Source organism: Microcebus murinus, chromosome 17, assembly GCF_040939455.1.
Source record: "Microcebus murinus isolate Inina chromosome 17, M.murinus_Inina_mat1.0, whole genome shotgun sequence".
In the NCBI taxonomy this organism is placed as follows: domain Eukaryota; kingdom Metazoa; phylum Chordata; class Mammalia; order Primates; family Cheirogaleidae; genus Microcebus; species Microcebus murinus.
This window is the reverse complement of record NC_134120.1, coordinates 55,727,286-55,754,850: the sequence shown is the minus strand read 5'-3', so window position 1 is coordinate 55,754,850 and position 27,565 is coordinate 55,727,286. Positions and strand designations below refer to the sequence as shown.

Here is a 27,565-nt window from a genome sequence, read left to right as displayed (position 1 = left end):
TTGAGATGGACTCTGTTCCTGGTGAAGATGTTGTGAACTTTGTTGAAATGACAACAGAAGATTTAGAATATTTCATAATCTTAGTTGATAAAACAGTGGCAGGCTTTGAGAGGACTGACTCCAATCTTAGAAGAAGTTCGGCAGTGGGTAAAATGCTATTAAACAGCATCTAATGCTACAGAGAAATCTTTCGTGAAAAGAGGAGTCAATTGATTCAGCAAATGTCACTGTTTTCTTATTTTAAGAAATTGCCAGGATGAAAGCAAAAATTGTTGAGCCATACAATAAAATAGTAGCCCGTACTGCACAACTAGCAAGACTTCAGGTTGCCTGTGATTTGCTTCGGAGAATTATTCGCATTTTATATCTCTGTAAGAGACTCCAAGGACAACTGCAAGGAAGAAGTAGAGAGATAACAAAAGCTGCTCAGAGTCTCAATGAACTTGATTATCTTTCTCAAGGAATAGATCTTTCCGGAATAGAAGTAATAGAAAATGATCTGCTTTTTATTGCAAGAGCTCGACTTGAAGTGGAAAATCAAGCTAAGCGTCTATTGGAGCAAGGTGTAGAGACTCAGAATCCTACTCAAGTTGGAACAGCTCTTCAGATTTTCCATAATCTTGGAATTTTGAAGGATACTATTATCGGTGTTGTGGATGGATATCGTACTACTTTAAAGGAAAATATCAACAGTGCATGAGACATCAAAGTTTTGACTCAGCCTTCTCAGTCAGCTGTGAGAGGGGGTCCTGGAGATCTACCATGCCAACCCCAGGAAATACTGCAGCATTTCGTGCTTCCCTCTGGACCAATATGGAGAAATTAATGGATCTTATTTGTTCTGTTTGTGGACAGGTACAACACCTACAAAAAGTATTGGTGAAAAAGAGAGATCCTGTCTCTCACATTTGTTTCATTGAAGAAATAATTAAGGACGGACAACCTGAAATTTTCTACACATTTTGGAATTCAGTTACTCAGGCACTTTCTTCTCAATTTCGTACAGCAACAGAGTCTTCGATGTTTTTGAAACAGGCATTTGAAGGAGAATACCCCAAACTGTTGCGTCTTTGTAATGACTTATGGAAGCGTCTTCAACAATACAGTCAAAATATCCAAGGGAATTTTAGTGCAAGTGGAACTACAGACCTCTTTGTTGACCTACAACACATGGAAGATGATACACAAGATATATTCATACCAAAAAAACCAGATTATGATCCAGAAAAGGCTTTGAAAGACTCACTGCAACCCTATGAGGCTGCTTACCTGTCAAAATCTTTATCGCAACTCTTTGATCCTATCAACTTGGTTTTTCCCCCTGGTGGTCGTAATCCTCCTTCCTCTGATGAACTTGATGGTATCATTAAAACTATAGCAAGTGAACTAAATGTAGCTGCCGTTGATGCAAACCTCACATTAGCTGTGTCAAAAAATGTGGCAAAGACCATTCAGTTATATGGTGTAAAATCAGAGCAGCTTCTTTCCACACAAGGAGATGCAAGTCAGGTGATTGGGCCTCTTACTGAAGGACAGAGAAGAAATGTGGCTATAGTGAATTCACTGTATAAGTTGCACCAATCAGTAACAAAGGTAGTTTCCAGTCAGAGCTCGTTCCCACCAGCAGCTGAGCAAACTATAATTTCAGCCCTAAAGGTGATCCATGCTCTTATGGGAAATGCTGTGCAGCCCGTACTGACTTCAGTGGGAGACGCTATAGAGGCCATAATCATCACCATGCATCAAGAAGATTTTTCTGGGTCATCATCCAGCTCAGGAAAGCTCGATGTTCCTTGTTCTCTGTACATGAAGGAGCTACAAGGTTTCATTGCCAGAGTTATGAGTGACTACTTTAAACACTTTGAATGCTTAGATTTTGTCTTTGATAACACTGAAGCTATTGCCCAAAGAGCAATTGAACTTTTTATCCGCCATGCCAGTCTCATAAGACCTCTTGGTGAAGGTGGGGAGATGCGACTTGCCTCTGATTTTGCACAGATGGAGTTGGCTGTGGGTCCGTTCTGCAGACGAGTTTCCAACTTGGGAAAGTCCGATCGAATGCTGAGGTCGTTCAGACCACTGCTCTTCCAGACAAGTGAAAATGTGGCCAATAGCCCTACACTGGGGGACATCATTCCATTCAGCGTCATTATTCAGTTTCTGTTCTCGAGAGCACCTGCTGAGATGAAATCCCCTCTCCAGAAGGCCGAGTGGTCCCACGCAATTATTTTCTATAAATCTAACCTGCTTATTTTGATAGCACCTAACCTTAATAAAGCCAAATTATACCCACCCACATATTCTAAGCAAAAAGGCATTTATGCCTCCACTTTGCAGATTAGTTACTCCTATGGTTGAAAGTGGTAACAGCAGGGAGTGGGAGGAAGAGGAACTTGTTAGGACTGCTGCCACCTCTCTGTCTTGTCATTCCTAAAGAAGATTCTTTATCATGTGAGGGATAGAAACAAGTTAATAAAGGAGTACATTATCTTTAAAGTAGAGCTTGAAGAATTCAATATGCAGGATTTTATATCATGCTAAACTTTAAATTAATCTCAAAAATTAGTCCCTGAAAATACTCAGTCATTTTGCTGAATTTCGTGTGTGTGAACCCAATATTGACAATGATTTGATTAACAATGTTAAAGTGGGTACCAAAATATTTTGCTGGTGGCAGTGTAAATTGGTACAACTTTTGGAAAGCAATATGGCAACCACATTTTAAGAACCATAAGAATATTCACAATATTTAATTCAATAATCTCTCTCCTTAGAATCTATTCAGGAAAGAGGCCACTCAATGCAGAGGAAAACTCACATGAGAGGTAATATTCATTATGTGCTCACTCCAGCGTCCTTTGCAGGGGGTGGACCATTTGGCTAAATACGGCCTATGCAGTGGAAACGGCAGTTAGATGTATCCAGCCTGGATAATTCGGTATCGGGTACGATTTACCTGTGGTTTCTCTCCCCGCCCACACAGCTGGGAGTGAAGGGGTCCAAGATTGCAAAGCACGTGTGGCAGGAGCACAGATCTCTGCGTCACTCTGTGCAGGGGAGCCGCCCAGAAGAGCTGCGGAGCCTGTCAGACTGTGTGAGTGACAACTAAACTTTGAGGGTGTTAAGCCTCTAAGAGGTTTAGGAAACATTTGTCACAACAGCCAGCATTTACTGCCCTTCCAAATCATGACATGTCCCATGAGATGTGTTTATAGTCTTCCTACTCACCCTATTTTACTAGAATTCTATTTTCATAAAGGATTGAACCCTGTGTCTCTTTGGAAGACACCAATCATATTCCCCAATCTCAATTATTATGTCTACAGTGGAAAGAGAAACGATGAGGCTCTCCAATAGGTAGAAAGCAAAACATGGCCTCGAACACTTGTGTTGCCAACTCGATGTTGCCTGTGGAAATTCAAACAGCTTAGCTGAATTCCAGATGATCTCTTGGTTTGGGCTTTTGTTTTCCCCTTATGTTGCTCAGTTTGCCCGAGATGCCTTTTACCCTCTCTTTGCCTGGCGCAATCCGCAGGTGCTGCAGGCTCCGACGCCAGTGGCAGCTCTTCTCTGAGGCCTTTTTCTTGCCTGCTCCAGGCAGAATTAATCACTCCTTTCCGGGTCCTCTCAAAGGTCATTGATGACCTTTTCAGTCTACATCCCATTTGATCTTTTTAGCAGGTGTTAGTATTGAAAACTCCCTCTTTATTTAAAAAAATATCTTTGAGATTCTACCTCCTATGGACTCTCTTCCTGCCTTCTCACCACCATTCCCGGCTCCCGGCTCCTCCTGCACCTTCTCCTTAGATGATAATGCCTCCATCTTACACCCTTAGCTCCCTTTTGACTTCGCCAATACACTGAAAAACCTCACCCTCTCCCTTGGTGTCCACTATCAGCAAGAAGCCAATGACTTCAAAGGTTGTACCGCCAGCTGAGTTGTCCCGGGCTCCAGCCCTGAATTCCAACCATTCACTGGAAATCTCTACCTGATTGACTTGCAGGCACTGCACGAAACAGACGAATTTCCTTCCTCCCCTTCTCTCAGTAGCACCCCAGTTGGTGGCTACCCCAGCTGGTAAGCTCGAGTTCTGTCCTCTTCCCTCTTCTTCGTCTTCTGCTTACGGGTTATCACCAACTCCTACTAAAATTTCTTCAGTGTGAAGAAAACGACGTAGATGGGCTTTGGTGACAGAGCCTTAAGTTCACAATTTGACGCAACCATTTGCTAGGGATATGGCTTGGACCAGGTTATTTAATCTCTCTGAGCCTCTAATTTCTTGTCTGCAAAACGGAGATAATTAAATATGGAACTCTTGGGAGTGTTGTAAATATTAAATGAGAAAATACATGGAAAATGGCCAGAGTAGATAGAACAGGTAGTCACAAAGTTTAATCTCTTTTTTTCCTAAATACCCACATCCCCACTGCCTTTGTTCACAAGATCATCGTCTCTCACCTGGATTATTGTGATGGCCCAAAATGGGTCTCCCTGCCCGGAGGGAGAGAGGGGAAAGGCTGATGCAAGGACACAGAGCTCTTAGCAAGGTGATGACATTATACCAAGCCCAGACCTGAGCCCTTCCCTCTAGTTACAAAGCAGGGAAAGCTAGGGAAATGTAATAAGGCAATCTTTTGGTCTCCATACATGTTTGAAACCAAGAGAGAAATCCCCCAGGTGCCAGAAATAAGAAATGCAGATTCAGAGAGGTTGGTAGGAGGTGAAACCCATGGCGTGTGGCCAGACAGCCCTCCGCAGGGGGTTGGGGCTCATATGCCTCAGGACAGTGGGATCAGTAGGAACAGGCCACCCCCAGGGAGGCTAGAACCTCTGACTGCATACAGCTACCTGCTTAGAATCCTAAAGGGCTGAGAGAAAAATTACATAAATTCTGTCCATTGGCCTGGATAAATGCTAGAGAAACTCACCGAGGGCATGGTTGGAAAAGGAATTATCTTATAGAAATTGGAGCCCTGGAGTCATACCGTGCGTGTGTTCAGCGCCCAGACTGAGAACTGACACAGGACGCAGGAGCCCGAGAGGAGACGCTGAGTGGGAAATGCCCTGGGCCGGGCAGAGGCGGACGCAGAGCCTTCCGCTAGGGCCACTTCCGAGCCCGACGTCTGTGTCCTGCAGAACAGCACCTGCCACAGAAGCGCTCTTGGTGGACAAATACGAAGGGTGCAGGGAAGCGAGTCTCGGGGAGAGTCAGCAGATGCAGGTGAGTCACCTGGCACCCCAAGTACCAGGGAAGGGAAGGAAATAATCCAAAGGCCACTTTAAGTGAACACCTGTATTACCATTAAAACTTTTTATTGGAAAATTTCAAACATACACAACAGGGGAAATAGAGAAGCACAATCCTCCAGTTTTAACAAATATAAACTCATAGCCAATCTTCATAAAATAAATATTTTTTCAAGTCCAAAGAGATAAAGAAAGAAAGAGATGTCATAAAGCAAGGATGGAACCCTATAAAAAAGAGTGAGAGAGAGAAATCAACACAAAGAACGGCCTTGAAGGAGTAGAAATGTAAACTAAAGTCATTAAAGTTTTTTTAAAGAAACACAATATGATGGACACAACTCAACAGATAATTAAACTAGAAAATATCTCCGAAGAAATCAGATCAGAATCTAGTACAAGGGGCAAAATGCTGGAAACTGTGAAAGGGAAATCGGAGAGGCTGGAGGATAGGATACAATGTTCCGGAATAACCAAAGGGGGGGAGGCAGTGAGCGTCTCAAAACTGGAGGCAGTTCTCAAAGGTACGGCCCCGAGTCCTGGGCGAGGCTGCACAGACGAGGCCCGCACGCCCGGCCCGCGGCAGCGATGCTCGGCCCCGAAACAGGCGAGCCACGGAAGCACCGGCCACAGCGGGCCGGCGATGCCCGCGTCTCGCCAGCGGTCCGGCTCGTGCCCCCCAAGCACACTCTCCATTTCCATCTTAACAGGGTCGTTTTTCTTCCAAGCAATATGTCGGATAAGAAAACACACAAGCGAGCCAACCACAACAGCATAAAACACACAGACTTCTTGCCTCACTCGCGCCGTGGAGTGGCCACGTGGCGTGGCGTGGCGCCGGGGGCCAGGCTGGGCCTTCTGGAAATTCTTTCCTGACCCAGCATGCAGGGTTCATGCATGCAGGCCAGGCTCCTCGTGGGTTGCTCCTGCCATGAGAATGAGGGTTCAGGGAAGGGAAAAAAAGAATATTCAACTTTAGTGTTTAGTTGTAACTTTTGTATCTATTATGATGCATATCTTTAAAGCAAAAATAACAAATTTATAACATTAGCTAATTCTGAGTGATGGCCACATGGGTGTCTGCTGAAATTTTATCTGTACAATTATGTTTTGTTTAACTTTATAGGTTTAAAACCAAAAGGATGAAAAAGAATCTCAATAAAGCAGGCATCCCCAAACTACAGCCCACGGGCCACATGTGGGCAGCCTAACACATTTATCCAGCCCTCCAGGTGTTTTTGCCGCCACTGCCTGTCCTGCCTAGCAGCCGACTCATCCGGGGCCCACAGTGCACACTCTCCAACGGTCTGAGGGACAGTGAACTGGCCCCCTGTTTAAAAAGTTTGAGGACCCCTACAATAAAGTAACAGGGCCTCCAGAGACCAGGAGTGGGGAGGCTCCCAGGCCTGGAGGCAGGTGCCTTCTGAGGCTGTCACGACGGCAAGAGGGGAGGAGAAGATACCCAAGGCCTCCACTGCCTGCGCACTGCCCCTTCCTCGTCTCTTGCTCTGCTCACCATGGCCCCAGCACTTTGCGCCAGACCCTCCTTTCCTGCAAGCTCCCCGATCACTGGCCACGGTCTCTTCATTTCCCAACCTGAACACCCCAGGCCTGTCTTGGCTGGCTCACCTTTGCAATCCAGGCCACAAGTCCCGGAGCCCTGAGTGAGCTCTGGGCTGGCTGCCCTGAAGTCAGTGTCCGCCCCCTGGTCCACTGGGGCGTGAGCCAGGGACGGGCTGGCGAGGCCCAGCTTGCGGGAGCAGCATCGGCAGGGTGGGGGGAGGAGGGTCCTTTTCCAAGCACAGCCAGGCTGTTCCTCTGCCTGGAGCACCCTCCCCCTCGCCCTCCCTGGCCTCTTCCCTGTCCGGCGAAGTGTTTTGCAAGGGGGAATCAAACGTCCCCACAAGGCCACCCTATGCCCCAGGCGCAGCAGCACCTCTTTAGGCTTCTGCCAGCACGTCACACCTGCATGGAGCGCGGCACCTACACACGGAGTCACGGTTGTTTGTCACTCGTGCATCTCCTTCACTAGACTGTGCGTCACTCAAGGGCAAAGACTGTCCCTTAGCTGTCCTGTACTCCCAGAGCCCAGTCCCAGCCTGCAACGTGGGAGGGTCCCCGTGACTGTCCGTCACTAGATATGTGCCCCAAGCCCCCTGCGTGCTCTGTCCCACGCAGCAAGCACCCTACAGCATTCTCCACCAAGCGGCTCGATCACAAGGCGATGGCCCGTGAGTCAGTTACGGATAATGTAGCCGGGCCCCTGGCAGGTGAGGGAGCTTGACGAACTCGTGTGCCTGGAGAGCGGAGGCTCTGGGATGGGAAGGGTCGCCTGGCCTGCTCAGCCAGGCCAGGGCTCTGCAGACAGCACGCTGTCTCCGAAGGGCAAGCTGGTCACGACCCCACCAACACCTCACTTCCAGGACGGCAAGGGTGTGGCACCCCACGGGGTTTGCCATGCTCGGGTAGCTTTGGAAGTACAAATGCTTCCAAGACCTCCACTGCTCAACAGTAGTGCCCCCTCCAGCCCTTTGCTGAGCCGCCCTCTATACAAGGCTCCCTGAGAAAGGTCTGGTCACCCCGGGCTCGAAGTTTCCATCTGGTCCGGCAACACAGGCAGAGAAAGGACGGATCTGTTTCCGCGGCCTGGCACGGGCGGCTAGTCCGGGGCTCTGATCTGCGCGGCGGCTGATTCCACTGCCTTGGCGCAGGGCCGCGCTTGCACAGGAAGCCCTGTGGGTCCCGCGGCCCCGCAGCCCTTCCTACAACCGATAAACAGTGTTTGGTTTGGAGCAAGAGGAAAAAGAAGCGGTCGGGGATAATGGAGGCGGACAGGGAGCGCACACGGGACTCCAGAGGGAGAGCAAAAGGACAGTATTGCTTTGAACCGTCCGTGTGGTGACCAGCTCCAGGAACAATGGGCCTCGGCCGGAGCGCGCTTCCTTCCACCCAGCGGGCAGAGCTGGAGCTCGCGTGTCGTGGCTGTGGGACACAGGCCGGGTCAAGAAAGGCAGGCCCCCTTCAAAGGACAGGCCCTCGCTCGCGGCTGAGATGACTTCAGCTGCAGCCGGGAGCAAAGCAAGGTGCCCCCTCCCACGGAAAGATAACAGGAGACAATCTGAAAGGAAGACGGAGGCAGCTGGGGAGGCTGTGGCTGGGAACCGCCCGTCCTGTCCTCGCCAACAGGGGGGTAGTGCTGCTTGTTTTCTTTCAACTGCTTTGGGCGGGGCGGGGGCGACGGGCGGGTGGGGTGCCTGTGAGGAAGCGTGGTGACTGCCCAACTCTGGGAGGCTTGTGCCGCTGAGTGAGGGACGCAGGTTGAGGGACAAAGCAAAGCTCCTCAGGTGGCAGAAGGAATTCTCAGGGGCTATGGGAGGGCTGCGCGGGAAGAGAGAAGACCCCACCAGCAAGGGAGGAAGACTGGGCCGGCACGGGGAAAGTAACGGGAATGCTGGATGGGGAATTGGACTCACTAAGAGCTGTGACCAGGGATGTTTCTTCTCCGTTTCTCTAAGAAACTTTACTGAAGATGTCAGTGAAATGTGCATTTCTTCCTAACACCCTGGAGGAAGGTGGTTCTGTAGGATGCTGAGTTTGGCCTCGGGAGGGTGTGGGGTGAAAGCCGAGTTCCCTGGGCCTGGCCAGCCAGGTGACACTTTCCAATAAACTGTTTCTGTGGAACTTCCCATGCCAGGTCTCGGGCCTTTGACCAAAGTGCCAACTTGGCACATATAAAGGAAAATAATTTCTTCCCTTATCTCTACTCCCAGAGCTCAGTAACTATAGCTAAATGTGGATGATTTATTAATAATTTAATACAGCACAGTACTTACTGAGAAATTTCGTGCTTTGTTTTTCACAGTGCCAGGCTCATTAGGAAAGAATAGAGAAGTTGCTGGGCAGGGCCCAAGAGGAAAAGCCAAAGTAGATTTTTATCCCCCAAGGTCTAGGCCCACTGGGCCAACCTGTCCCAGCAGGCCAGGAGTGGGTAAAGTCTGGATAGTTCAAAGGCTGAAGAGAGAAAGGACTGACTAATGACAGAACAGGGAGGACCTGGGCAGGTGTGGGCTCCCGAGCGCCGGGAGCAGAGCTGGCTGGAGCACCAGACGGGCACGCGGGTGGGGCAGGACGGGTGCCGTGGGGCAGGACGGGTGCCGTGGGGCAGGACGGGTGCCGTGGGGCAGGACGGGTGCCGTGAGGCCTCGGGGGCTGCAGTAGTCAGGACAGGCTGGGGTGTGCCGCATTGACAGACACATCCCGAAACCGCTGAGATGTAAAGTGAGAAAAGTATAAGTAAAGCACCTTCCTTGGCCAGTTATCCTCCGTGTGGCTACCTAAGGACCCAGGCTTCAATCCTGTAGCTATGCCCTCCAAAACTCGTGACTTCCAAGGTCACCATGAAACAAGAAGAGTATAGATCTGTACTCTCCAATATGATAGCCATTAGCCATATGTGGCTAATTAAATTTAATAAAATTAAAAATTCAGATCCTTTGTCACATGAGGCTAGTGACTACCACATTGGACAGTGCAGATATAGACCAATCCGTCATTGCAGAAAGTTCTAGTGGAGAGAGCCGGTCTAGAGGATCACATGGGGGCTTTGTGGCTGCTCTAGGAGGTGGCCTCTGTCACTTCTGCCACATCCCTTTAGCTGGAATCCATTCCTTACCTCAGCCTCACTGCTACCAAGTTGGGACGCGTGTGTGCCCAGGACAGGACGGAGGGGTTGGCAAGACCCAGCCACTCGAGGACCGCAGAGCACAGGACCACAGAATGAGGACCCACCTCCCTTCTCGTGTTCCTGATCAGTGCGGCTCCAGTCCGTGTGTGATCCAAAGGTGAAGCGAGAGGAGAAGGAGAGGGAGATAGAGAGAAAGCCTTGAAAAATGACTGAAATAGAATTTTTCTCTAAGCTTGCAAAGTAGGAAATAAAGTCAGATTTTATTTGATTTAGAAAAAATAAATAGAGCATTATTTTTCACTTCGATGACTCCTGGGCAATTTTAATCTGTTCCATTGTCTGGTTTGTGAAAGCAAATGAAGAGCAGCAAACTCATCTCTAAGCATCAGTGCTGGAAGCTGAGTGGCGGCCACCAACCACCCACAGTCCCTCTCCTGCTGGAGACGCCTTGTCATTTCTCTAGGAGGGGACATGCAGGGAGGGGAAGCACAGACTTTAAATCAAAATCCAACAGGTCTGAGATCTGCTCCTCGAGCCAAAGTTGGGTCCCATGGGCAGAGCTGGGTGAGGCTCGGTGGCCCTGACTCTGTGGCTGCTCGTGGAGTCTGCACTGAGTCAGGGAAGTTTGCAAAGGATCCAAACCAAGTGGGCAAAACCAAGCCCCGGGTCACAGAGGCAGCAAGACCATGGCTGGGAAAGCAACTCAGGATGTCAGAAGCCAGGAGGAGCAGGGACAGTCAGGAAGCACAGCGCAAGGAGGCCAGGGCACAGGTCCACACTGGCCTCTGTGCACAAGGCCAGGACCTCAGGAACAGGCTCTGAAGGTTGCGGCATGACAGGTGCCGCGCGGGGCAGGCCCTGGGCAGATCCTTGGTCTCTCTGCCTCCTGACCACAGGAGACAGTGTTCCAACCGCAACTGCTGTAACGAAGAGCAGGTAGCACCTAATAAACATTCTTTGTTTAATCTTCCTTTGTCGTTGATTTACATTTTATCATATTTTAAAGACCTAGCTAAAACCCTGCCTCCTTCATGAAGTTAATGACATTTTCTTCTCTGATCTTTTTCAAATGAGTGTCAATTTCATAAGATTACAGTCTGTCCTTCTAATTCTCTATGATATTCTAGAGACAAGCCATGGTCTTGTTGAGATTCCCTCTTCAGAACAAAATGACTGAGAGACTGTGACTACGGAGACATCTGCCGTTGTCTTGCTCGCTCCTTGTTTTCGCGGTGGGTGTGTGTACATATGTTCCCTCACTGGAATATGAGGTTGCTGTACAGAGGGGACCCTCTGAGAGCAGATTTACAAAAGGTTCTCAGAGAATTAGTTTACTCTCTGGTGAATTGTAAGGTCTATTTTGGTCTGAATGTAATTCATTATGAATTTTATTAATAAACCGGGTATTACTCTGAATCATTATGTTGAAGAAACCTGGTTCGGAAAATACAAAGAAGTTATTTGTCTCTAGAATATCATGGATAATTCTATGTGCAAGCAGCAAGAAGAACATCTAAGGAAAAGTCTAGAGCGTGACAAGTACGCCAAACAATCCCAGGTCCCACAGGGGCGGGGCCCGCCTCAGCGACGGCCTCTCACGAGTGACTTTCCTGCCTGGGAACCAGAGGCTGAGACCCCAGGAGCAAGACGTCGGAGGAGGGCCTGGCCAGCCACCAAAGCTCACAACACTAAGCTAAAGCTGAGGGAGGTTGTCTTGGTGACAAATAGAAGGAAATACTGTTACTACACTAAGTTGTAAACATATGGAGCAAATTATGCTAAGGATGTTGGAGAAAATATAAATAGATTTTAAATGAATTCAGATAAATGCATGCATAATATGCCTCATTATTAATAGGTTCTTAAGGGAAAGTTGGAAATATTCTGCAGGCATCACTAGTCCTTAGAGATCAATGTCATTTAGGAAAACGGTGACACTGGCCCAACAGACACTTCCCAGCACCATGTGGGAGACAAACGCCGACGCATGGGATCGCTGGCCGGGCATCTACAGCGCTAACGTTAGGTTCTTATCTCTTCATATCTTGGAGCCAAGAGCCTTGAGGTTCGTCTACACTGCATGAGATTAATTGAATTTAGAAAGGGAGGCTTGGTTGAAAAACTGGTTTATCAATACTAAATATTTTGTAAATACAGACAACCTCCCTGATTCCAACCCAGTGAAATCAATCCTGGCGTCCGCTGAATCCCCAAAGCAGCACATATGGCTCCAATGTGGCGCTATCAGATGTGTATTACCAACAGCTCTCAGAAGCCTATCTTGCCCTGGAGACAGGAGTCAGCCTATATTTTAAGCCACATTCAAGAGACAGAGGAAGTGGATGGAAACTGCCGTTCCTAAACACAAAGAGGGTGGACTGCAGACTGGAAGCATTGCAGCTGTGAGCGGGTTTCGGGCTGTTCTAGAGCAGATCCCCCTCAGTCTGTGGCTCCGAGAAAAGGTGGGAGGAAGGGAGATGGCTGGCCAAGAACACACAGTGTGGGGATGAAGGACCGAAGGCCACCTCCTCTGTCCCATCCAGGGCTTGTCCCATCCTGGACAGAGCTGTTGTCATGCGGTCAGTGGAGCTGGGGATGAAGGATGTGCACCCTGATGTCTGCAGCTGAGGTTGAAATTGCTCCAGGATTTTGTTGGAAATGCTAACATTAAATAACACTAATTAATTAGCAGCAATAATTAATTAGTAATTAGCAATTACTAATTAGTTAGTAATAATTAACTGGTCTGAAGAAAGTTTGGGCATTCTGGCATTTGGGGAGATGCACTCAAGGAGAGGCGGGAAAGCCACAGTCAAGGTGAAGAGCAGCACAACTCACCTTAAGAAAACGAAGGGGAATCCCTGCTCCGGCAAAGGCGGGCGTCGCCCTGTTGGTAGAGCTGTGGGGCATAGTTTCCTCCTCACTCTGGCTGCTCACCTATCCCCTTTTCCCGACTGCAAGGTTCTGGCATCATGATCTTTCTCCCTGTTTTTGTTCGAGGAAGACGTGGAGGAATGTACACGAGCATATCACCGGTTTGATGTTTTGTAAATCTGACCTCATGGTTTACACGGCATGAAGGCCATTCCAAACACCTCCAAGAGGGAAACCACTGCCCATATGGGGGCATTTCAACCTTGTCTGACCTTGACCTACAGTAAGAACTACATTTTATGTCATGGCCCAGGATCCACACATACACTCACACACACAATTGAAATAAAGTTTTCATGAAATAACATTTAGTCTCATTATAGGAGATCCACTTGGAGATTTTCTATTCTATGTATTCATTAATGTAAACGCTAGTCACCGTACTCTCCATGTTTTTATTATGCACAAATGGTTCATGACCCATAGTTTGGAAACCCTTAGTATGAGGAAAATATACACCTCCAGCTTCCTCCTCACAGACAGCACATTCCTGTGGGCAACTTGGCATCTCTGGGCTCAGCCAGACCTGCACAGCCCGTGGCTCTCACAGACAAATGGCACAGCTGCCTACATCCGCCGCTGCTTGTGACTCAGGCTCCTCCTGGTCTCCCTCTCCTTGCAGGAACCTGGAGAGAGGCCCCTCCACAGCTCACACGCTGTTCCAGGCCAGGACAACGAACCAAATCAGGGAGCCCTCCCAGGACCAGGACTACATCCAGACCTGAGGTCAGGAGTACGGACTCACAGTGACTCAGTGGCTGCTGATGGAAAGAACATGGAAACATCCCCTTGTCCTTTCTTGTCCCTTCTCTACGGAGTTAAAACTTTCCATTTTCAAAATAAGTCAAATCAAGTTGGCAAATGTCATGAAACAACTTACAGACCTATAGACATAATCAAATTGTACCCCAAGCATAGCCTCAATTAACTTAAACATAACTTCAATTAACTTAAACTCAAATAATAAAACTCTGTTTTTATTTATGCCCTCATTTTTTAGAAAAATAAATAAATAGAAACAAAAATTGACAACAGAATCTTAAAGTTCATTTCCACCCCAATTTCCAATATCTCCTATACTCACAGTATGGTACAATAAGAATGAATGTTCACAACAGAAGATTAAAAAATATTGAACCCTTGAGTGAATTAGTGACAGCCAGAATTAATGAACTGATATTTTTCAGAAAGATTTTCTTAATGGACTAAACCAAAGGAAATTTGATTTAGTTATGCAGAAAATGAACCTAAAAGTGTTCCATTCATTTCAACAAGAGGCAGAAGAAAACTAGTATTTACTGAGAAACTACCATATGATATTTTCATATTTAGTACCTACAGCTGTGTAATAAATTGTGTAGCATTTTCTCATCTTAAAGATGAGCAGAGCTCAAGTTATCATCATAAGGAAGTTGTAGGACTAGGAATAAAACCCAATGATTCCTGGGCTCAAAGCCATGCTTTAAAAAAAATAAAAACAACTAATAGAAAAGATCCTAAAATTCACAAAAGACCCCAAATAGATAAAACATTATTGGGGAAAAAGAACAAAACTAGAGGTATCACACTTCCTGATTTCAAAATATAATATATTACAAAGCTACAATAATGAAAACAGCATGTTATTGGCATAAAAACAGACATATAGACCAATGGAGCAGAATAGAGAGCCCAGAAATAAATCCACACATCCACAGTCAATTGATCTTCAAGAAGAGTGCCAAGAGCCCATGATGAGGAAAGGACAGTCTCTTCAATAAATGGTGTTGGGAAAACTGGATTTCCATAGGCAGAAGAATAAAACTGGGCCCTTATCTGATACCATGTACAAAAATCAACTCAAAATGGATTAAAGCTTAAACGTAAGACCTGAAAATATAAAACTCCTAGAAGACGACATAGGGGAAAACCTTCTTGACACAGATCTGGGCAATGATTTTTTTGAATATGATATCAAAGCACAACAAAAGCAAAAATAGACAAGTGGGATTACATCAAATTAAAAAGCATCTACACAATAAAGGAACAATCAACAGAATGAAAAGACAACCTACAGAATGGAGAGAAATACTTGCAAACCATGTATTTGATAAAGAGTTAACATCCAAAATATGTAAGGAACTCAGACAACTCAATAGCAAGAAAAAAACAAATAACCTGATTTTTAAAAAGGATTAAGGACTTAAATAGTCACATATCTAAAGAAGACAAAAATGGTCAACAGATATGTGAAAAGGTGCTCAATATCACTAATCATCAGGGAAATGCAAATCAAAACCACAGTGAGATATCACTTCATACCTATTAGAATGGCTATTAACAAAAACACAAAAGATAACAAGTGTTAGTGAGGATGTAGAGAAAAGGGAACCCTTGGTCACTATTGGTGGGGATATAAACTGCTACAGCCATTGTGGAAAACAGTATGAAAGTTCCTCAAAAAATTAAAAAGAGAATTACCACATGATCCAGCAATCCCACTACTGGCTACATATCCAAAGAAAATGAGATCAGTATTTCAAAAGATCTCTGCACTTCCACATTCATTGCAGCATTATTCTCAATAGCCAAGATATAGAAACAAACTAAGCATCCATGGAAAAATTCGTGGATAAAGAAAATATGGTTTATATGCAGTTGGCTCTCCGTATGTGTTGGTTCCACATCCATGCATTCAACCAACTGTGGATCAAAAATATTTAGGAAAAAAAGGACAGTTGTGTCTGTACTGAACATGTACAGACTTCTTTTTCTTGTCATTTCCTAAAAGGTATACTATAATAACTATTTGCATAGTACTTCCATTGTATTAGGTATTATATTAGTAATCTAGAGATGATTTAAAGCAGAAGTCCTCAAACTTTTTAAACAGGGGGCCAGTTCACTGTCCCTCAGATCATTGGAGAGTGCGCACTGTGTGCCCGGGACGAGTTGGCTACTAAGCAGGACAGACAACTGTGGCAAAAACACCCAGCGGGCTGGATAAATGTCCTAGGAGGGTGGCATGTGGCCCGAGGGCTGTAGTTTGAGGACGCCTGATTTAAAGTATATGGGAGGATGTTCATTGGTTATATGCAAATATTACACTATTTTATATAAAGGACATGGGCACTTGAGGATTTGGGTACCCATGAGGCATCCTGGAACTGACCCCCCCCCCATGGATACGAGGGAACAACTGCATTCATAATGGAATATTATTCAGCCTTATAATTCCGAAGGATTTCTGCCATTGTGATGACATGGATGAACCTGGAGGACATCACCCTCAGTGAAATACGCCAAGCACAGAATGACAAACACTGCATGATCTCACCTGTATGTGTAATTTAAAGAAGTTAAACTCACAGAAGTAGAGAGTAGCATGGTGGTTGCCAGGGAGATGATGATCAAAGGATACAAAATTTCATTTATGCAGGATGAATAAATAAATTCTGGAGGCCGGATGCACAATGTGGTGGCTATAGCTGTTAATACTATAACTCCAAATTTGCTAGGAGAGTTGATCTAAATGTTCTCACCACTAAAAAGAATATAATCATTAACTATATGAGGTAATGGATATGTTAATTAGCTTAATTGTGGTAATCATTTCACAATGTATGCATATGTCAAAACATCACCTTGTACACCTTAAATATATGCAATTTCTATTAGTCAAGTATACCTCAAGAAAGCTGGGAAAAAAGTTTTAACTACACCAAATAGCTTCTCCAAAAATAGTACATTCAGGCTTTGCTATTTTGCTTACTTTCTATGTGTATGTGAATTGTATACCATAAATGAAAACTTCCGCTCCTTTTGTGGCAGTGGTATAAAATAAATCCGAATTCTGGATCTCCAACCAAAATGTCCCCAAAGGCCCTCATGTACTCACCCTCTATTGAGAGCAAATCGTCCCTCCCCCTGTGCTGAGTCCCCTCCCAGCGCTGGCCTGTCTGGGTAGTCTCTGCCCTGGCAGATCTGGGTGCACGCCCACTTCCAGTGCCCCCAGAGGCCTCCTGGAGCAGCATGGGGGTGTCCCTGAGCTCACCCTCCCCTAGTTGATCCAGCACCCCTGCCGGGTTGACAATCCTGAGCTTCCTGGTTGACCTGCACCTACTGGCCAGGTAGACCAGGCTGATCAGTTACCTTCTGCAGCTCCCATGTCTGAAATCTGCCTCTTTCCCACTAATTGATCCCTTGGGGAAGGAAGTTTCTAATGACTAAAAGCAAAAGATGTTGAGTGCACACTATGATGCAAATAACGAGGATTGTGATAATGTTAGACCAAATAACACCTGTTTGGCCACTATTCAACTCTTGAACGCACTGTGCTGAGCTGAAAGCCGGCCTTACCCTCTGCAGGAGAACTTAGCTGGGGTTCTGCCTGGCTGGGTCTAGGGCTGGCTCCTCCCTAGGTAAGCCCAGGCCGCCTCTCCCCACCTTATGGTCAACTCTTTCTAGAAAGACATGTTATTTAGAAACTGATTGGCGTACCAGTTCTGTGACATTCCTCTTAACGTAGACCATGGACAAACTTCTTTGGCAGCCAAACCCTGGAGCCATGGTAGAATGCCATTTTCTCCATGTTCTTTCCTCAAATAAGTCCCAGGAGACCAGGACTTGGCCGGCTTCCTGAGGAAGTTTCTAAAACCCTGCTCTTCCCATCAGGGCTACTAAAAATGAGAGGGGCTCTCCAATCAGGACGGCGCAGGAGGTGTGGTGGGCAGGGGCTCACAGAGATGAGACAGAGGTCACTCGTGTACACCAGCCGCTGGGGCCCACTCATCCATCCCCCTGGAGGGAGGTACAGGCTCAGCTGGGGACTCTGTGCCTCCAATCGGTCCAGTTGACTGAGGCTTTCCTTTCTTTTCATTTTCATCCTAAAACGATTAGTTTTGAATGCTGAGGTTTCATGTTGAAAATATAATGAGAACCTTCATGGGATCAGAATGAGATGCAGAAAATTGCGTTGGCGGGTTTTGCTCTGGGGCTGGGAAAGGAAAACCCTCGGAGCAGGAAGTGCGAGGGGCACCTCCAAGACCTGGGGCTGCCAGGCAGCCCCTCCTGCGGAGCCAGCTCCCCGGGTAGGCCCTTTCTGCGCACTGTGCTCTCCTTCTTGGCTCGTCAGCATGGAGGAAGGGGCGCAGATGGGAAAGAGCAGTGTCTGGGACTACCAAGCAATTACCCAGAATGAGAGGTTTGTCATCTTGTAATTAGTACTAGGGAGAAAAGGGAGGTCAAGACGAGGCCGAGAAGGGAAAAACCTCAATTTATGTAGCTGCCACCAAAAGAAAACCAGACAAGTGTTTGGCGTGGGCATTGCGGGTGCCCAAACAACTAGGTAAAAAATTTTAAATCCAATGAATATATTTATTTTGAATTTGTGATGCTGAAGAACTAGTTTGTCTGATTTTTGTTGTTGTTGTTGTTCCTAGAAATTTACAAAGAGTAAAGGTCTGCCTCCGCGCTCTGGAGATACATCGGGGGTGTCTTAGACAACAGCTTTTTGGGGACTTGTGTGGTAGAAAGCAAATCAAGCCCCGTTGCTTCAAAAATGCTGATCTCACAAATTTCCCCAATTTTTGGTATCACTGCCAGATGCAACTTCACATATTCCCTGTTCTTAAAGAAACTGCTGAATTCACAACACAGTCAACTGAAATGTGTGGTCTTCATTTGTGGGCATATTTGGCCAAAAGGAAAACAGCGCTGCTGAGAACGCCAGAGTCGGGGCTGTACTTTGGGTTCGGCGGTTCTCGGTGGGGTCGGCTCCGTCGTAAGATCACAGCCAGCACATGGCCCTGCACTCCGGGTTTCTCAGTCTCTGAACCCTCATGAAAGAGAGGGCGGCTCCTCCGGGGGACACAGGGACGGGGAGAGAGCCAGCTCCTCTCTGGAACGGGGCCGTTGCTGTGCTCGCAGGAAAGACATCCGCCTTGGCGGATTGTAAACGTGAGGGGTTTGCTCACTTTAACCCCCTTCACCCCACTTTCTGAGTCACCGCAGTGGTCAGAAACAATACTCTGGAGTCACTAACATGATTCAAAGAGTGGAACATGATCAATTGTTTGCCATACAGTTCTCGTTTGCTCCCCCAAGTTCATTTGGTAAATCTCTCCGTTCCTGGCTTTCTTGGCCCGGATAGCCATGCAGAGGATGTGAGCAAGTGAGCAGGTCATTCCTGGCCCTTGCCACCCAAGAGCGCTGTTTATCTGAGTGGCTGCAGGTGGATGAGGCCAGGTCCTGGCAGTTGTGCAGTGGCCACTGTAACTCTCTGGAGCAGGAAAGGGTGTTATCGTGGAAGGTGGGGCTCTGCCTCCCACCCACTTCCGCCTGCTCTGGGCAGTTCTGCCACTGACTCAGGAGCAGCCCCAAAGGTGTAGGAGGTAGCGACCTCTGACCCTAAGGACACCTCATTCCCACCCTGAGAGATACTGCACCCCCTTTCTTTCCTGCTTCCCCCCAGGGACCCCCCATACTAAAGCCAACTCACTTCCCTTGCCTGAAGTAGAAAGAGGTGAATGTTTTTTTCTGCAGGGCCTGGGGGAGAAGTGCAAACACATTTACCATTTACAGCCTGTGTACTGTTTGGATCAAATCTTAACATTTCCTGGACATTCAAGAAACAGAATCTTAGCCCCTCCAGCCACCGGTAATTTTTGATGGATGTATCAGAGATGCAATCAAGGTTTTGTGACTTTGCTAAATTCCTGAGCTACAGTTCACAGTTGTAGAAGATGGTTTTGACATTGGTGCAGGACAGAGTTTCACAATTTTATTTCTAGGAATACACACACACACACACACACGTGAAGATACTTATTTGAATATATATGCTACAATATAAACTATTTGCATTTGTCTTTGGCATTGTCCCATACCTATATTTAGACTGTGTCCTCGTTGTTTTTTAATATAATAGCTGCATAGTATTTCTTTGTGTAGGGGTGTAATAATAATTTATTTAACCCATCTTCTACAGATGGACACTTGGGTTATTTCCAATCTCTTGTTATTGCGAACAATGCTGCAATGAATAACTTTGTAAATATGTCATTTTATATGTGTGCAATTACTTCTGTAGGATAAATTCCCAGAAGTAGAACTGCTAGGTCACAGAGCAAATGGACTAGAGGTTATACTAGATATTGCCAAATTGCCCTCCAGTGTGTTCTGAAGTCCCTGAAAGTCCAAGGCAATTCTACGCTAGCAAAGCTGGGATCACTGGAGGTGGGTGAGAGCAGAACAGAGTGAGTGGGACTGGCCCAAATACCCTGTGGCACTACAGACCCGTAGGACTTGCAAGGGCTGGGCAGGTAGGGACAAACTGCCGAGCCACCAAGGCGAGTGTTTAATGATGCTACAAGGGACTTGTTATGACATGTCACAGTGGAGAATCTGTGTGCAGCTTCATTGACAAGCAAGAAGCAATGCTTGCTACAAAAAAAAGACTTTAAATATCTCTCCTATGGCTAAGGAGAAGAAGGAAGCTGGTCCCAGAAGTCAGAGAGAGCACAGCTGGCTAAAAACATACAAACAGACACACGAGCCAGAGAGCTCCAGCTTAAGAGACGATGAGCTGCAGCCATATCCAGGGGCTCTGCTTTCACTGGTTTAGGGCGAGACCCAGGCTCCCATAGCTGTCAGACGGTCCCCAGGTGATTCCAATATGCAGCTAGTTGAGACCTTCCAGGTCCCAGCACACGTAGTAAAACCAAGAGCGTTCTTACTGTGGGGTAGACTCAGCCAGTCTTAACAAATCCTTCTGCTGCCTTCAAAGGGCTGAGTTTCTCATTCTTTATAAGAGAAAATAAAATCCAAACTAAACTGAGTTACTGATCAGATTCCTCTCTGATTTTGGACTCCAGAAGGCAGGAGTCCAAAGATTTGACAACCTGCTCTGGAGAGAGTGTAAAAAAACAGCCCCCCACCATGAAGGTGGAAATGTCAGAATGACAGAACACCTTGGAGGGCAATTTGGCAATAACTAGTATAATCTCTAGTGCAATTGCTCTGTGACCTAGCAGTTCTACTTCTGGGAATTTATCCTACAGAAGTAATTGCACACATATAAAATGACATATTTACAAAGTTATTCATTGCAGCATTGTTTGCAATAACAAGAGATTGGAAACAACCCAAGTGTCCATCTGTAGTAGATGGGTTGAATAAATTATTATTACACCCCTACACAAAGAAATACTATGCAGCTATTATATTAAAAAACAACGAGGACACAGTCTAAATATAGGTATGGGACAATGCCAAAGACTTAAGTGGAAAAGGAGAGGTGCAGACAAATAATCAGAATTGATTATTTCTGGGAGGTCAACAATATACTTGCTCATTTACATAAAGAAATACAGGAATAATATTCAAGGAGCAAATAGAAGAGGTTGCTTATAGGGAAGAAATAACAGAGAGATGGAGAACAGGAGTCAGACTTCTCCATCTATCCCTTTTTGTATGTGACTTTTGAATCATGTGACTATATTATCACTTCCAAAAAATTTAATTGGAAAAGAAAAGTCCTGAGCAAAACATACCCGCGTGTGCATGTGCACACACATACCGGGTGAGCAAATACAAATGTCTACACTGGATGAGTCTAAGTGGATGATTACAGTTAAGAGTCTAGTGCCCAGAAACTGCAAAACAAAGTGATCAATGTTCCTTCAGAACTTTAACAAAGTTTTTTCCTTTTGGATTGGTGTGCTCTAAGCTTTAAAACAATGAAATAGAATTATTAGGATTCCTAAGAAGCTTGAAAGTCAAAGCAATTTAGAAATCAATTTTCCCACTCATTTCTCTCTCAGATAAGGAAACTCAAGTTCAGCCACACAGTTAGCAGCAGGGCAGCCCTGGATCCAGCCCTCCAGGCCCTGGGCCGCTTCTCTGCGTTCAATCCCAGCCCTCCGGCAGTACTGACGGCGCCTCAAAGACCACCCTCAAATGCCTGTGGCTCTGTCCTAGAGGCCCTGTGAAGACCCGTGAGGCAAGGACAGGAAATCGTTTCAGCCTGGAGGGGAAGAAAAGGAGAAATTTACAAAAGTGAATTTTATATGATGTCTAATAAGTTTGAAAGGGACCATCTGTTCTCAATCTTTAGTGGAGAAGGAACTAGAATTTATGCTACAGCATGAGGCATGAGATAAAAAGAGGAAATGCCTAATTTGTCTGGTTATAGACAAAGATATCATCAAAGGAGGCTGTGGTACTGCCTTCACTGGAGGTTTTGAAAGAGATTTTTATTTCCCATGAGTAGTGCTTCCTAACTTATGTCTTGCTTCACACAGCTCCATAATTTGAGAAGAACCTCATCTAAGGCATGAGTACTCCCTCCTCCACCGGCTACTCCGTCTAGGGGCTGCGTCTGCCTTTTCAGGTCTTTGCGAGCGGGAGGCCGCTGTGCTGAGAGCAGCTGCCCGCCAGGTTTCGCAGGTGCTCAGAGCACGGCCGCGCGCGGCGGTGGAGAGGATGCATCCGAAATCACACTGCCTGATTCTAACCTCAATCCTGCCACTCTGTGAACGTGGGACAAGTGACTCGTCTCTCTGTGAAATGTGATAATAATCGCTCCTGCCATGCTGAGCACGGCGCTTGGACAGGGTTAGCTGTCAAGAAATGTCTTCTGCAGTAGAGCCCGCTGTGTTCGTCAAAACATGTCTCGTCTCCCTTGTTGGCACACACCAGACGAGCTGTCCCGGCATCTCTTGTGGCTCTGCAGGGCCATGTTGACTGAGTTCCGCCCAGTGGGAAGTGAGTGACAGTGACATGCAATGCGAGGTCGGGCCCACTGAGGTTCCTTCTGGCTGGACACAGGTGAGCACGGAGAACTTGAAAGCCCAGGAGTTGAAATGATAGTGCCATAGAGGAAGGGCTGAGGCTGGACTCACTGCTTAGAGAAGAGCTAATCACTGACCACTCGAAACCTGTTTGGGTCTCTGACATGAGAGACAAGTAAATGTCATTCTGAGCCACTGGCATTTCAGCTTTTAGCTGGCAGCAGCTGGCACCCCCATGACTTATAGGAAGAACTCATAAGTACAGTGGACTCATGGGTGGCTTCTTTGATCTGGCATGAATTGACCTTTCTTTCCATGCCCCAGGGTAGACACTGAAACCACTGGCCATTTTCACATGACCTTGATAAAGTAGCATGAGGCACGCCATGTAGCACAGCAAAAAATCTGCTGTGAGTAAATATTTGTTGAATGAATTAATGGCCTTCATGCCAACTCTTACTGATATGAAAGGCTATACTCAATTATCTTATGAATAATCTACCTGGTTTGCCATATATTTTACTTGTATTAAAACATTCAATTAAATCAGCTAGTATTTCTTTCCTTGTGCACCATTTCTTATAAAATTTTCTTGCACAGATTTTATTATTTAATTAATATAAAACAATACATATCGACATTAACAAAGAGGTTGGTCCATTAAGCTGAAAAGTTCCCTTTGCCCTGGCTGCCAAAGTCCCCATGGTTTGCATTTCTGCCGCCTCTCCAGCAATGGCTGACGATGTAAGAATGTCTTTCTTTTTGGTTTGTTTCCTCTACCACACTCCTTCCTCTTGACCCACAGGAAATCCACCCTTGGCCTCTCTCTATGATGCTCAAGCAGCTTGCACATCATGCGCATTTCTCATTTTGAGTTTTAAGCCACCTCTGACTTAGTGTTCATCGCATGCATCATATGCTGAGCAGGCACGTTGGGTTGGGAATCTTTGTCCAAATTCCCCGCAGTCCATCTCTTTCATGAATGTGTCATGTTCTATTTCCTTATGAGAGTCACTTCTAACTTCCTATAGAACACATTTTTCTAAGACCAATTCAAAGACATCCTTCCCTCTCAACACCCTCTCTTAATGATAAATAAACAGATAATTGGACATTAAGAAGGATGGATGATGGATGGATGGTGAATGGGTGGTGAATGGGTGGTGGATGGGTGGTGGATAGATGGTGGATGGATGGTGAATGGATGGTGAATGGGTGGTGGATTGTGGATGGGTTCTAGTCCTCCATAGCCTCTACACCTACTCATTAGAACCCTAGAAACCTCAGAATCTGGGTGGGTCCCTGGAGATTTTCCTTTCAGAATGTAAAATTTAGATCAACTGGCCTTCCGAATGGTCAACTGTGCCAACATTCCAAGGAGACATATTGAGAAATTTAAACTACCCGGCAAAAGCCAAACCATTTAGACCATTTTGTAATAAATATGGAACTATTAGGAAAAAATCAAATAATAAATCTTAGGTATCATTTGCCTTTTCCATTTGGAAAAAATCTGAAAAATCTAATCTGAAATTTAGTTTCATTAGTTTTTATCAGCATCTTGAGTTTGAGATATTCTTTTCATAGGGAAGGTACAATTTATCCTCATTTTTCCTTCCCTCTGGCACAATCACAGACATGCCGGACTTCCCCAGCCTACACACATTGCCTGCTTACTGCCACCTGAGACTGCGCTGGGAGCGGTTCAGAAAGCACGTGCATGGGCTTTCCTGAAGACAGCAGCACTCGCAGTCAGAATGACAGCACTTGCTCATTCACACAGCAAGCCCAGCCAACTGGCAATGACCTCTTTGCAATAAAATATTAATATGGAGAAAGAGCCTTTTTATCATCTAAGGTACTTGTAGCAGATTCACTGAGCAACTTTTCTCACTCCTTTATTCCTTCACACGGTGAGGAATGCATCCGATCCCATCTTCTTACAGCCCTGCAGGGAGAGATCGCAGTGGCGTTTATCCAGCAAGTCTTGGCAGGCTCCAGCTATACGCTGTTATTTGATTAAGGATTTGGCAGGGGGGCTAAGGTAAGCCTTTTTATGGCGTTATCCAGAACGGGCTTCCTAGTAAATGACATACTTTCCGAAGAATGTTTCTAAAGAGGCCGTCGTAAAGCCCTTCTGTGGGTAGGCATTCCAGTGTAGCCGCTTACTTTACTTCACAGACGGGCTGGAATGCTGCTACCTACTCCAGGACTTCTGAAACTGAGGCTCAGCCCCTGGAGGTGAAGAAGCTCCGCAGAGGTTCTCCGAGAGCTGGGCGCCACGTGCGGTGGTCGGAGCGAGGAGCCGTGGACTGTCTTCCAGAATAACAGATGGGGAGACGCAGAAGCTCTGCGTCCTCCGGACCTTTCTCCTTCGTCCCCATTCCACCCGGATTTTAGAATCGGCTGCAAGGATGAGAGGAAAACCAGGGGAAACTGATCCAAGCAGCTGTGGACCGTGGCAGAAAAACTAAAGAGCCTCTTGGGAAGTGGGCGGCCGCAGAGTGACGAGCTGATGAGCGACCCATGAGGTTGTGGGGCTCTGTTGGAAAGGACACTGCCTTTCTGCGAGGCTATCAAGTCACTCACGGGGACTGAGTAAGCCCAAATGGCCAGGCTCACGCCCACAGGAGCCCTGACACCTGGGGAGACCAGTGTCACTTCCCTGAGTGAGCCACGGGGAGAGGCAGAGGTGGAAGATGAGGCCGCAAGTCTCAGCCTGAAACTCAAATCAACCAGCTCCATTTTCCTTCCAAATCTGCCTTCACTGCACGTTGCCCAAAATATTTTCTCCAGTTCAGCAAGACAAGACCTCCCGGAGTTCGGCACTAGCGATACTGGAAACGATCTTTAGGGTCAGGAATTAATTTCCCTTCTGCCAACGAATATTTCGTGGGACTGTCTGGGAAGAGTTTACCTGGGACAGCAAAGCGCTCACAAGCATTTCAGACTCCAGGGTTCCCCAGAGGAGCCACACAGTCCAGAATGCAAGAACTTTCTGGGTGGAGTTTCACGAAGTCTCATATCCCTTGTAGCCCCCAGGGCAGCGAGGCTAGAAACACCCTGATCTGCCAGGGAAGAAGCTGTCCCTCCCCAGGGGCCCTGGAGCCCCAGGCATGCCCAGTGCCCCACAGAGGGCGCCACTGGGCTCCTCCTTGCGATCTGCAGGCAGGATCCCCACCAAGAGGGCCTGTGGCGAGAACGGCAGCTGTGGGCCTCGCTTTTCAGCCAAACTGACTACTCCGTTTCCAATGCTCAGGTGATTGTTTTTTAATGCTTAAATTTATTTTTTATCTCTTCATTCCACCTTCCTTACCTCTACTATCCTACACACTAGCAAAGGGAAACTGAGAGAAGGCAAATTCTTTTTTCCGAAATTGTATTTATGAAAGTCCATCCTTGAACAATAGTCTTCAACGTTTTGACAGATGATTCAAGCTTCCAAAATTTCTACACTCACACTGACCCTTTTTAGAGCCAGGTTGGAAGTGTCTGACAGTAAGAAAGAATATTTGAAATCACTGATATTGCAGAAAATCCAGGCTGCATTGGTTGGCAAGTGTTTGTTTCTTGTAGCAGGGCGTGCTGGCTGCGGCCACCGCAGGGGAGGGACTTTATCTACACCTGCCCAGGGGGCTCCCTGGGTGTCTGTCCCTCCCCAGCTTCCTCCTCGGCCTTCCCGAGGCGCTCTGCTCCCTGGGGCACCTGCAAGCAGAGCGCAGCGGCAATGCTGGCCCCACCTCCGCCGCCTGCGCCTTGGTGCTCTTTGCCTAAATTCTCTGAGCCTTTGCTTGCCTAGTACATAGTAAATGCCCAGTAACTCTTGGCCATTGTTAATTCTAGTGTTTCTGTAGATTCTGAGCCAGGTGAGATGTAGGCACAGGAATCAGAGATGAAAACATCAGATAATTACAGACGAAACTGGGATGGAGATCAAAGTAAAATTTCCAACTCTTTTTTCTTAAGCTGAGACTTTGGGGTACACCTGGGGGAGGAGTCAGGACAGCAGAGAAGTAAGTCACTTCTCCACCAGTCACAGGGACAGTTGTGACCTGCCCTGCTCCTCACCAAGCATAGAGTGCCCAGGAGCCTAGGACAGAGCACAGTGGCCTCCAGACCCAGGCCAGGGCCTCTCCCGTCGGGACACAGAGGTGACAAGGGAAGGCCTGTGGCTGGAAAGCAGGTTCAGGTGAGAGAGAGAGTCGGAGACGAGAGAGAGACCGAGGGAGCGAGTGCACGCCAGGCCCGCTGGAGCGACACGGGCAGGGCAGACTCTCCCGGCGCAGGCGGCGGGGACCGGAGCGCGGAGAGCACGCCCTTCCCTGCCGCTGGCGGGCTGTGTTCTGCTGCCGCTCCTTCCGCTGAGGGTGGCGCTCAATGGCCCGTAGCAAAGGCAGCCTTGCCCTCTCCCCACGTAGACTAGGAAGCCCAGGGATGAGTGCTCGGGAAGGGAGTGGCGGGCAGAACCCCCACTAGGGCTCGGTCCCTCTAAGGCAGGTGGCTTTGTCAGGCTGGGGTTCCTTCCTCCCACCCTTTTCCAGCTTTCTCGGGCTCCGCCAAGCCTCTGGCACATCTGCTGCAGCTGGCGCCCCAGCTTCTGCAGCCAGGACGCGTGGCGACACGGGGGCGGAGCCTGCAGGGAGGGCGGGGCCTGCAGGGAGGGCGGGGCCTGCAGGGAGGGCGGGGCCTGCAGGGAGGGCGGGGCCTGCAGGGAGGGCGGGGCCTGCAGGGTCACAGAGAGAGCCGCAGCTGGGGCCAGTGTGCCGGGTGCTGAGCCTGAGTCACGCGGGGGAGGAGTGGAGACCTGTGGGACAGGGGGGCACAGAGCCCACCCCACCGGGGTGCTTTCTCTTTGAACCCGCCTGGGAAGGGCGGGGCTGAAGATAAGGCTCAGAATCTTCCTTCTTGACAGCCACCCGCTCTCGCTGACTC

The 27,565-nt window shown here is 47.3% G+C and overlaps 1 protein-coding gene across 1 annotated transcript; it reads left to right on the top strand.

The window, feature by feature from the left end:
* The first annotated feature begins 254 nt into the window (after positions 1–254).
* On the top strand, positions 255–26,407 carry LOC105860860 (conserved oligomeric Golgi complex subunit 5-like). The gene is made up of 7 exons (XM_075993752.1): positions 255–2,220; positions 2,984–3,094; positions 3,837–3,921; positions 5,138–5,222; positions 7,424–7,515; positions 19,132–19,234; positions 26,296–26,407. Exons 1-7 carry the CDS (start codon positions 697–699, stop codon positions 26,405–26,407), a joined length of 2,112 nt encoding a protein of 703 aa, XP_075849867.1. The 5' UTR covers positions 255–696.
* The last annotated feature ends 1,158 nt before the right edge of the window (positions 26,408–27,565 follow it).